Below are 12,759 nucleotides of genomic sequence, written 5' to 3' on the forward strand. Positions count from 1 at the left end.
TTATAGTGATATCTGGGAGAACGCTTGGTTGTTTAAAGTATTTCTTAAAACCCCAAGTTTGCTCAGGTGTCAAAGACTCATTCCTTTAGGACACGGTCATGAGAAAGTCTATTTCAGCCACACAGGATAAATAGCAGACGACTGAAGCACACAGAAGACAGGCAGGGCTCCTAGGAGGGAGGAATTTTCTTCTCTTGGCACAAACGTTTTCAGAAACAAGACCAGAGCGTTCTTGTCAGTCAGCCAAAGCCGCACCTCATCCTCAGCCTTGTGGGAGTCGTGGGTGCCTGTGTGCGTGATTACTAACAGGATTTGCATCCCAGGGATTTTGTTTTGTTGCAGCCTTAAGAGCCACGATCTTCCAGTTTGATCTTAACTCTGCTTTCCTCTGGCTCCTCAAACTTTTGCTTAGTAGAAGCTGCATCTTCAGAACTGGCACCACAGCTGTTTGTAAGAGCTGAGAATACAGGGGAAGTTTGCAGTTCACATCCTGACAGGTTACAGCCACGTTTACTTGCTCTTATTTCTGGAATAGTGAGTACACGGTGTGCTCTACCTTCAGGAATGTTCCCGTTAGGAACCTGTAAGCCCAAACTGTAGAGAAACTTGCTGTTATCACCCAGCAGGGCCCCCAGGACTACTGTCTTCCATTCATTGGGAATCCACCAGATGCCTAGTATCTTAGGGCAGGAGGCTGGTAAGGTCAGAGCTCGCTGCCCTCTGCCTTTTTCTCATTTCACAGATAAGGAAACTGAGGCTCAGGTAGTCTTACGGACTTGCTGAAGCCTTTTCCAGGAACACACCAGTAGGGGCTCCCTTTGCCTCTCCCGCAACGTGATCACAGGCTCACTGCATTGCATTCCACTTAGGTCAAGCACCTCTTTCTGCCTCTCACCTTTTCCCTGGGGGAGAAGTAGAGCACAAACATGCCAAACCTTTACTTTTCACCTAAACTTGATCAGGCCACTGATTTAGAAATTGAAGTGAGGCAGGGAGAAAGGGGGAGCTGGAGGAAGGGCAGCTAGAAAGTTGCTAGAGGTTTTACTAAAACCCACCATCCTGGATACAGCTCATCTTATCTGATCTCGGATGCTGAACAGCTGGCCTTGCATCTGGTTTATGGACTAGGCTGGTCGCTATTGAGGAAGCCACAAATCAGGCAGAAAGAACCCTCCCTCAGTAATAGTCTGTTCAGGAAACAGAGATGGGATAAAGTAGCAAGGAATTAAAGAGTTACCCCAGGCAGAGGGGGCTGCACTTTGAACCTCTGCTGGCCAAGCACAGACAACTTCTGTTCCAAAGCATCATCCGATGAAATAACGTGGCCTCTCCCAATCATACGGGTAACTTCTAGGCCTAAGAATCCCCTAGAAGGAAGGAGGGCTGGGAAGCAAAGTAGAGGACAGTGTGCCCCCTCCAACAGCCACAGTCCTTACAACACCCACCGCCCCCCAACTTGGTTTTAACCTCAGCCTTTCCATTCCTGCCAATCAAAGGTATCACACAAATTGGGCTAGTAACTACAGCAATGATTTTCCAGCTCATGATGGCCATTACCTGGACCGCTGCATCTCTGTCTCTGAGGGCAATGGAGAAATGGAAGGGGCTGAGCTCAGCAGAGAATAATTAGGGCCTACAGAGGTAAGCCAGGTGTCTGTAAGTGTGGGGTGCTTCTGACCTGCGGGTTTAAGGTGGCTGAATTTCACCTTCTGTGTTGATCCTCCAGAAGTACAATTCTGTAGGGTTTATTTTTAATTAAAATATTCACTTTTCTTTCTTATTGCAAAGACATTAAGACAAAAAATGAAAATTAATATAAACAAAGGACAAACCACCCATAATTTCTGTCACACAGAGTGAGCCACGTTTAATCGTTTGTTGTATGTAATCTTTCCTTTTGAAAAAAAAAAAAAACCAAAACGGAATACTAATATATATTGTTGTATGATGCGCTTCATCAGTTAGCAGTACACTGCGGTTATCTTTCTAAGAGAATATGTATATAAAATATTATTTTTAGTGATTGCATGCCACTCAGTCGTGTGAATTCACTACGTGTTATTCATCCTGGTCCATCTGTTGGACATTGAAGCGTGTCTAAATTTTGACTGTTAGAAATCACACTCGTTAAATCTGATCATATGATTTTATTTATTTGTAATAAATCCCTCAAATTAGAATTTTGAGTCCAATATGCACACATTCTTAAGGTTTGGTGCATATTGAAGAACTGCTGTTAATGAACATTCCTTCCGGCCAGTGTATGTCTGTTTCTCAAACTCACAACAACACTGAACACCATTGGTATTTTCTTCTGGTTTTGACCATGCTCACTTGTAAGCATTTAAGAATACAAAATCCTAGGCCGGGCACGGTGGTTCATGCCTGTAATCCCAGCACTTTGGGAGGCCGAGGCGGGCGGATCACGAGGTCAGGAGATCGAGACCAACCTGGCTAACACAGTGAAACCCCGTCTCTACTAAAAATACAAAAAAATTAGCCGGGCTTGGTGGCGGGCGCCTGTAGTCCCAGCTACTCAGGAGGCTGAGGCAGGAGAATGGCGTGAACCCGGGAGGCAGAGCTTGCAGTGAACCGAGATCACGCCACTGCACTCCAGCCCGGGGGGACAGAGAGAGACTCCGTAAAAAAAAAAAAAAAAGAATACAAAATCCTTATACTTATTATGATTGATATTAATTTGCATGCCTAGAGGCCTAACACTGTGCTGATGTTAGGATCCAAAAAGGACACACACAGTCACCTGGCTCAAAGATTCTCAGGACAAAGGCAATCTGTAAACACAAAGAATCAGAAATTACCCAGTGTGGGAATACAAATCAAAGAAAGGATACATATGGAAGGGCAGAGGGAACACAAAGTGCATAGATAACATATTATTCCCAGTGCCCTAGTTTTGAGATCATGACGTGTGCAATGACACATTCATTAACAGAATTCTCTTATTGATTCCTAATAAATGTGAGGTACCATTCTAAGTAATTATGCAATCTCACAGTATCTTTATAACATCCCTCCAGGAGGGGTGTTACTCTGCTCATTTTGATATTCAGGAGACTGAGGCACAGATTTAACTGACTTGTCCAGGGTCATGTACACTGGTAAGCGTCTGAGCCAAAAAACATTCATGGGATTTTGCTTATGGTTCCAGTGAGCTTTTAGACTCAGATGATTTCGCACATTGACCCCAAGCTGTCCTAGCAGAGGAGAGAGAGAAACTGCAGGTCAGGGAAGAAGCAGTTATGATGCATTTGGTTTGGAGAGAAGCAACCCCTCAATCCGTGGGTTTAGAAGTGACCCTCTGAGACAGGCCAAAGCTAAGGCTCCTTAATTCCATCCTGGGGGCTTGCTACTCAAGGAAGATAAGTAGAGAATAGCTATTGGCTATTCTTTCCCTCTTCTCACTTCAGACTGCCAGGGGTTCTCATACTTCAGTCTACTTAGGGATATATGAGGACCTGTTGAACATGGATTCCCAGAGCAACCTCGAAACATTCTGGTTCAGAGGGTCTGGAGAGAAGCCCTGGAATCTGCATTTCTAACCATCAGGAGAGACTGATGTAGGTGGTCCTTAGATCAAGCCTTGAGACTCATAGCAAGTTGACTGTGCTCACATAATCCTGAGATGAATGTGAGACGCCAGCTCCTTCCCTGCCAGAGTAATCAGAAAGCAAGCCCACAGTAGGTGGGAATTCAACCCTTTATACTCATGTGGATTTTCCTGGCTAATAGCTGGGCCATCTTACTTGGGAGTAGCAATGGCTTCCCAAGGGTCCTGTCATCCCTGTGATATTTCAGACAATTAAGAGCTGCCCCCAGCTCCTTGCCCTGACCTGTGTAGAGGGAGGGTTAGTATTTCATGCATCAATAACCAATCAGTAGCACCCTAAAAGCCTGGGTGAGGGATACAGACTGTGCCAACTTGTCAGGAAACCTTATAGCCATAAGCTTACTTATTTCATAAAAATGTCCTAGAAGATGGAATCAGCGAGTGACAATTATCATCACTATTACTGGGATCATCGTCGTCATCAACACCATTGTCAAATCTACCATTGATGGACTGGCTCTCTTTGCCCAGATATTTTGCCAAGGGCTAGTCTTGTATGATCTCTTTTAGTCTTTACCATATCACTTAGGGGAAGACCTCATTACAGTTTTATCCCTGTTTTACAGAGCAGGAGAAGAAGGCATAGAAAGGGGAAGTAATATGTCCTAGGTCACTCAACTAATGTGTGGTGGAGTCAGAATTCCAGCCCGGGCCATCTGACTCCATTTGAGTAGTTTCCATGGTTCTTATTTTACTGGTGGAGAGGGACAGAGGGATCATGTGACTTGCCCAGGAACATGAAGTTTGTCAGGCATATCACTGGATCAATCACCAGGATCCTACTGACTAGCTGCTTCGGCCTCCTTCTGCAAGGTTGCTGCTTCTAGATGGTATTAAGACAGACTCTGAAAAGGGAGAGTTTTGGTTAACTAATGGCACTGAATAGAAAGCAAGCTGTGATCCTCAGGGAACTCTACACTGTCATATAAGTTCCTGGCAGGAGTAATCAGGAGGCTGAGCCTCTCATAGCTTTGCAGTGATACAGGTGTTAGATGCCATCCATGGCTCTCAAAACAGGTCTTGAGGCCCCAGTTGAGTCTGAGCTCTGTTCAGGGATTGAATGCCAGGGTACCACCCAACACCAGTTCTGATGCTCTTTGCCAGTGTGCTGGTGACTTGCCTTGAGGCTGCTAAACTCACTGTAGGCTTCCAGGCCCCCTGGAACATCTCCCATCCATTCAGCATGCAAAGGTTGGGTGCAGGCCTCCAGATTGCCTTGGACAAGGTCAACTCAGAGCTAGTGGACCTTGGAAATTTCAGCTGGGAGTTCACTTACACCAACTCAGCCTGCAGCACCAAGGAGTCTCTTGCTATTTGCAACAACCAGGTCCAGAAAGAACAGATTTCTGCCCTGTTTGGACCAGCATGCCCAGAAGCAACTGAGGTAGAATATATATAGCCTCTGGAAACTTTGAGTTTCCATTGGAAGGGGTGGCCTTCAAGATGATGGTACAGATTTGAATAATCTCCTGGCAAGGGTCATATTATTATAATAATAACCGTGTAGATCTTGAATACCATTTTTGAGATGCAATTAGACTATATAATTAGAAGAGTTAACATTCTCTTTAGAAAGTCTTTTTCTCTCTTTCTTTCTTTCTCTTCTTTCTTTCTTTTCTTCTTTCTTTCCTTCTTTTCTTTTTGAGATGCAGTATTGCTCTGTTGTCCAGGCTGCAGTGCAGTGGCATGATCTCGGCTGACTGCAGCCTCTGCCTCCCAAGTTTAAGTGATTCTCCCACCTCAGCCTCCCTAGTAGCTGGGATTACAGGAGTGCCCCACCATACTCAGCTAATTTTTGTATTTTTAATAGAGATAGGGTTTCAGCATGTTGGCCAGGCTGGTCTCAAACTCCTGACTCAGGTGATCCACCAATCTCGGTCTCCTAAAGTGCTGGGATTACAGGCGTGAGCCACCATATCTGGCCAGAAAGCCTTTCAGATCAATAATTGTTCATTCACCTACCCTCTTCCTCCTCTTGTTGATTGTCTGAACTTGATGCTGTTGCATATAGACTCTTATTGTTTACTCTCATGTTCCTAAGCTATAAGGCTTAGGAAATTAAGAAGAAACAAATGCATGGTTTTAAATAGAAAACTATCAATTGTTTGAGTAGGCTTTTCTTTGGTGCGTAGAATAAATTAATCAGTGAAAATGCAAGTAAATGAGAAAGAATCAAGTATGGCAAACTACCTTACCTACAGTAAGAAAATGAGGGAAATGAATGACCTGTATTTGTTTGGTTGTTGGGATGAGTTTTGTTGGTGTCCTTGGGTGTCATGTTACCTGAAAAGTGTTGATGCAAAAGGTGAACAGGAAGGAGCAGCACAGGTCTTGCTCTCAACAATATTGTAGAACTATCACTAGTTGGAGCTGCAGAACTAAGTTTACATTTAAATTTGAGCCAGTCTTCCCTGGAATTCCCCATCTGACACATTTCTATCTGTTCAAAGGCTACCTAAGAGTTAATATCAAATGTCATGGAGCCTTTCTTTATCCCTTCATCTCTGCCCTCCATATCCCTAATTCCCCAATCAAAAGTAATTGTTTACTTCTCTAAATGCCTATAAATCTATTATCTATACAACTTAAAGAATATATTTCACTTTAAAGCTATTTTTTATATACCTTGGTTCTTGTAATAAACCATGAGCTCCTTTAAGAGCAAGGTCTCCAAAGTTTTTTGTATGTGATAGGCCCCTAATTAAAATGAATGAAAAATGAATAAGGGAGAAATTAAGAAAGAAAGAGAGGATGAGTAACTATGAGTGTGGGCTTTGGAACCATATTACCTGAATTCCAACCCTGCTCCACTATTTGCTAGCTATGTAACTTACATCTCTGTGTCTTCCTGTTTTATCTTAAAAAGGGGGTAATAATAACACCGAGAAATGTTGTGAAAGTTGAAATGATACATGTAAGCTGTTAGAGTGCTCAGCACATAGTAAGTGCTCAATTAATGCTCGCTTTTGTTATCTTTGTTCTCTGAGACTGATGTTGTCATCAACATTACAAAAGCGAGGGCCCGGTATGACCCATAGACTCACAGAATCTGAGGTTTATGCAGATGTTTTACACTGGGGTTTGCGTGTACATAAACTCAATTATGCAAAGACATCCTCTGGGTTATTTTCAAGGTTATCGGTTTGCTGGCCTCTGAGTGGAACATCTCCATGTTTGACTTTGTTGGACAAACCAAAAAGCTGTGTGACACCTGTGTGAAACTTGTGCCACCCAAGCAGGACATTGGTGACGTGCTCCAGAAAAGTCTCCAGTATCTGGGCTGGAAACACATTGGGATGTTTGGAGGCTACTCTGGGGCTTCCTCCTGGGATGAAGTGGATGAATTGTGGAGGGTTGTAGAGAATGAACTCAATTCCCATTTTATCATCACTGCCAGCATGAGATACACCAAAAATAGTTTAGTCCTTCTTCAAGAGCATCTTTGGAGGATATCATCAATTGCCAGGGGTAAGTAGAAAAGTCTTCTGTTGCTTTTATTTGGAGAGAAAAATGGGACAAGCAGGTTATTTGAAAAAAAACCAAAAAACAAAAAAACAAAAAACTATTCATTTTTCTTTGAGTGTAAAAGCAGATGGAAACAAGGTACAAAATTAATAATATATAAAAGCAATTTCCTTTATTGCTTGACATCACTAACAAAAAATTGTGGGTTGGTTTTGTTGTTGTTATTGTTATGGGTTTCTTGTTTTTTTTTTTGATCTAAAGTAAAACCTCACATGCTACAGTGTTATGAAACACAGAGTAAGTTCTAGAAGCATCTTCCAGGTGGGCTGGGTCCTGGAGTTCACTATTTGTTTACAGTAGGGGCTCTGCAGACTGACAGACCTAGGTTTGAATCCAGTCTCTGACACTTTTAAACTGTGTCCTCCTTGGGTAAGTACCTTAATCTCTCTGTGTCTCAAGTATCTTATCTGTAAAATGGAGACAACCATCCTGCCTATGTCATAGAAAGGGGAGGATTAAATAAGGTTACACCTCTAAAGTGCTCAGCACCATGTCTGGACAAGTAGTTGGTCAACATATGACAGCAATTATTTTTGTGGTGATATCTATAAGGCTCGACTTTCTAGCATGAATTAGTAACTGACTCCTTTCTGTTCCTCAAATAAACTAAACTCTCTCCAGCCTTGAGACTTTAGGGTTTTCTACTCCCTTGGCCTAGGGTGTCACCTGCACCCACTCCACCCAGTAATGCTAATGTGGGACTCTCAGACACAAGTGACTCTCACTTCTTTTTCTTCCACGGCCACCTCCCTGTGTCCCTGTTGAAGCTCTAATAAAGGGCTTGAAAGACCAACATACTGATCCAATGAGGCAATTCTTATGTGGTCTGAGTCACATTCCAGCCTACCCAGCACCTTCTTGAGGGTAGCTTCCTCTCATCCTTGCATCATTGCTGACTGGGTCCAGAGTCCACCTCCTCAGGGAGGCCTTCTCTAATGACGCGATGTGAAGTTGCTTCCCCTCCCCACCCATTACCATCACAGCATCCATTTCCAACCTCACTAATTAGAATCTTCAGTGATCTCTTTAATCTGTTCACTTGTATGCTGTCTGTCTGATGGCTCGTTCACTGCTATATCTGTGCCCAGCACAGTGCCTGACACAACATTGGAGCTCAGATAAATCGACTATAATTTACTTCATTTAAAAAATAAACTAGCTGGGTGTGGTGGCTCACGCCTGTAATCCCAGCACTTTGGGAGGCTGAGGCGGGCAGATCACTCGAGGCCAGGAGTTGGAGACCAGCCTGGTTGACATGGTGAAATGCTGTCTCTACTAAAAATACAAAAATTAGCCAGGTGTGGTGGTGCACGCCTGTAATCCCAGCTATCCTGGAGGCTGAGACATGAGAATTGCTTGAACCCAGGAGGCAGAGGTTGCAGTGAGCCAAGATCATGCCACTGTACTCCATCCAGCCTGGCCAGTAGAGCGAGACTGTGTCTCAAAAATAAATAAATAAATAATTAAAACCCACTACTTCATTTGTATATTCTGAAAATGAACAGTGATGTGATTAAATGGCAGAAAAGTACCACGGCCTACTCCTCCCTCTGGCCAGCCCAGCTCAGAAAGTCCAAATGCCCTTGATTCTAGGTCCTTTGTGAACTCATCTTAATTGAGGTGTGGCTGACAAGTCACAAGCCAGGTCTGCTGTTCTGATTTTTGAGCCAAAAGGAAGAAAAAACCTAGAGCACAGAAGTGATCTCAAACTTTTTTGACTTGTACATTGTGAGGAGGCTGCAGTAAAGACTTCAGTGCTATAGCTGCTAGTTTGTACACTGCAGGCTTGGTTAAAGAAGTAAAACCTCAGGGACTAGTTTAGGCATTCCTGTTTCCTAAAACATGCCCAAGGAAAGAAAAAGTTCATGTCTCTTTTACAGTGGCTTTAGGCTAGAATTAGAGACAGTGAGAGCATGCGTGAGAGCGCACACATACACGAGCATGTGCAACTGGCTGACTCTGATTTTCATTCTTATAGTTATCATCTTAATCTGCAGCTCAGAGGATAAAAATATTATTCTGCAGGCTGCAGACAACCTGGGACTCAACACTGGAGAATTCATTTTCATCATTTTGCAGCAGTTGGAGGTGGGTCCCGTTGACCACTCAATGGCTCCGGTAGTAAGAGGTAGCAAGTATGGAGTACTCGCTATGACCCGGATGCATCAGCTCACTGAGCACTCACTACAACCCTATGAGGTAGGCACTCTTGCATCCTCATCTTAACATTAGGAGACTAAGACGGAGCTGGAAGAACTTACCCAGAGTTCTTCTGCACCACTAGTGAAAGGCTGAACCAGGCCTTGAACTAGGTCAGCTGGCTTGAGGGCCTGGTCCTCTGTACGCCGTATCAGACAACAGCGGTTGAGGAAGAACTGTCATTTCTACCGGGTAGCTAAGACCTTCCCAAGGGACTCTTAGACACAAGTGGCTCTCACTTCTTTTTCTTCCACAGCTACCTCCCTGTGTCCCTGCTGAAGCTCTAACTAACGGCTGGAAAGACCAACATACTGATGCAATGAGGCAATTCTTAGATGGTCTGATTCTTTTGGTAATGATGAGAATGGCTAAAAATACAATTGCTTACTATGAGGACTGAGTTACACGGTTTACACACATGATTGCGCTTAATATTCTCAATGGTTTTGCAAGGCAGTTATTAAATGCATTATTTATGTACCTGTACCTTTTGTACTTGGTATTTCCAACAGCCTTGGAAAGTAGATATGATGAGCATTCCAATGTACAGGTAGAAAAACCAAGGCTTAAATAATTAAGGTACCTTACCTAAGATCTCAGAGCTCCCAAGTGGCATAGCTAGTATTCCAGACTGAGCCTTTCAGACTCTGAGCTCACCCTACACAACTCTGCCTTCTGGAGGGTTTATGGAGTGCTGGGCCTCACTGTGAGTATTTAATACATTAAAGCTTATTTCAGCTCACAACCACCCTATGGGGTAGATACTTTTATCATCCTCATTTTACAGAAGAGGAAACTGAGGTTCAGAGAGGTGCCAAAACTTGCCCAAGGCCATCCAACTAGTATGAGGGAGAGCTGGCATTCAAACCCAGGTGGTCTGGGCTCCTTTTCCACCTCTCATCAAGTGCACTGATGCATGGAAATAATGCAAGTAGTATCTGCCTCACAGGGCTATTGTGTCTGTGCTTGTAAGCATCTTATACAACAGGCATCTACAAAAGCCACTTGCCTTTTCCTATGGACACACTGCATTATTTTTCTAGCAGTTTTATTTTTCTAAAACAAGCTTTTTAAAACTATGATCACAAGAAGCTGAAATAGGACAGAAGAAAATAAAGGGAGATATAGAGTAACATCCCAGATTTTCCCTTCTTTATCGTGAAGTCTTTCAGACGCACAAAAACATCTCAGATTTCTTTGGGTGGTGAGCTGGAATTCTAAAGGCATGCCAGACTTTCCAGAATACTCGCTTGCCTTAGATTTCCATTGTGACCACCTCCCTTTCTCTTTACTTTTCCCCTCATCTCTGCCTTCAGGCAGATGAGGAGAGGAGAGGATGGACCACATTCAGTATTGGCAGGGAAACTTTTCAACTCCCCTGCTGCCTTCTCCCACACCTTGATGATCCAGTTCCAACTGGTGTGTAGTGGCAGAAAATAGAACTAAGAATACACCAATGTCCATGCAATTGAATTCATGCCACTTCACGAAAGAATAGCCTAAATCTATTTTATAAAAGTATTCCCAGTATAGGTTTAGGTGGAAAAAAATCAAGCTGCAGAATATTATGGTATGATATCATCATATATATGTGTATATGTGTGTGTGAGATGTCAAAATATATATGTATATATACACACACATATATATAATGAGTAGGTATATACTATTCATAATAGTAATAATATAGATTATAATGATGATAACAAAACACCTATGTCACAAGTAAAAAAAAAAAAAAAAAGCAAGAATCTATAGTCTCGAGCTTTTTAAGCTTTTATAATCATTGTTAGTAGGTAAGCTTTCTGCATCTTAGCTGCTGTATGCACCAAGTACATTTTTACTTTTTTATTTGTGGCTTTCCTTCCACTGTTTATATGCCAGCTAGAGAACATGGACCTTGTATTGCAGGCCTTCTGGAATCACTGTGTTTCCAAGGATTAGAATGTAGTGGTTCAAATTAAACATTGCGTTACACGCAGTTCCCTTGCCAAGGCATTTCCTACCAAACACCAACATTTATTTCATTACTTTTTAGGACCATTTTTGGAAGGAAGTACTGACAAATCAGAAAATGATGTACCTCCCAAAGATGTATGGGTCAGTGCTTCTCTCACTGCCCTCAGCTCCTACGGAGAAGGCCGTGGAGATGAAGGCTTTTGGAGACAAGTCTACCAAATGCTGAGGAGGCCGCCTTTCCGCAGCACCATTTCCTCAGAGGAGCAGGTCTGATGCCGGGTCTTCCAGCTCAGGCTCCCTCCTCCCCTTCTTTGATGATATTTGTGTTTGGCTTTTGCATTTCTCCCTCTTATTTCTCCTCATCTCTCCCCACCTCCCTTACACACATGCAGGTGCACACACACATGCACTTCCCCATCTTCCACGCCCAAAATAAACAGCAGTTTGATGCTCTCCTGTGAATTTATACTTCAGAGGTGACTGGGTGAAAGGCCTTTGGAGCAGAGGCCTATGCCCCCATCCTACTGCTGCTATTTGCTAACTGTTGGACCTTGTAGCGAATTGCTTAACCTCCCTACACCTTGGTCTCTTCATCTGTGAAACGGGACTGATGATGGCATCTACCTCCCAGGCTGTGGTGTTGTGTATTTAGTAACATTGTCCATGGAACTAGCAAAGCAGGTATCTTCCTTTTTTGAGGGAAGGTCTTGCTGTGTCACCCAGGCTAGAGTGCAGTGGTGCAATCATGCTCACTACATCCTCGACTTCCTGGGCTCCAGCAATCCTCCCACTTCAGCCTCTCAAGTAGCTGGAAATACAGACACATGCCATCACGCCTTGATAATTAAAAAAAATTTTTTTTTTGTACAGATGTGATTTCTCTATGTTGCCGAGGCAGTTCTTGAACTCCTGGGCTCAAGCAATCCTTCCACCCTGGCCTCCCAAAGTGCTAGAATTACAGGCGTGAGCCACTACAGGCGTGGCTATTAATGGCTACTCAGACCATGACAATTTCCTTCCCCAGGAGGATGCCAGGACCTAGACCCGGGATGGAGTGGTCAGAGATGTGGAGCTAGGACAGGTCAGGGCCAGCAGATGGGCTGGAACAGGGAGAAGATGGTCAGGAGGGAGAGGGTCCGCCTGTGGTAATCCCAGTATGTGTGTGATAAGAAGGCACAGTGTCTGGCTCCCACAGAGAATTTTTTGAAGACAGACCTTTGTACAGAGCTAGAGCTACTTCCAGTATGGGCCCAAGCTGAAGCCCTAAGGTGACCACAGGCCACTGATGACAAGGAGTTTGATTTGAAATGAGGGGGCCGATCGTGGATCCCAACATATAAGACAAGATAACCAATTAAAGAATATTTGAGGAACAATCTACTAAGTGTCAGCGTTGTACCTGGTACTGTTGGGAGAACAGTGTCTGGCACTTAGTAGGCACTTGTATT

The 12,759-nt window shown here is 43.6% G+C and overlaps 1 protein-coding gene across 1 annotated transcript in view; it reads left to right on the top strand.

The window, feature by feature from the left end:
• The first annotated feature begins 4,629 nt into the window (after positions 1-4,629).
• Positions 4,630-12,759, top strand: part of LOC105530166 (guanylate cyclase 2G-like) — a 45,370-nt gene continuing 37,240 nt past the window's right edge. The window contains 6 exon segments of the mRNA XM_011967568.1: positions 4,630-4,696; positions 4,699-5,012; positions 6,763-7,096; positions 9,132-9,241; positions 11,391-11,480; positions 11,483-11,578. Coding sequence (XP_011822958.1) covers positions 4,630-4,696; positions 4,699-5,012; positions 6,763-7,096; positions 9,132-9,241; positions 11,391-11,480; positions 11,483-11,578 — 1,011 coding nt within the window.

The sequence above is a fragment of the Mandrillus leucophaeus genome, unplaced genomic scaffold (genome assembly GCF_000951045.1).
Source record: "Mandrillus leucophaeus isolate KB7577 unplaced genomic scaffold, Mleu.le_1.0 Scaffold80, whole genome shotgun sequence".
Classification (NCBI taxonomy): domain Eukaryota; kingdom Metazoa; phylum Chordata; class Mammalia; order Primates; family Cercopithecidae; genus Mandrillus; species Mandrillus leucophaeus.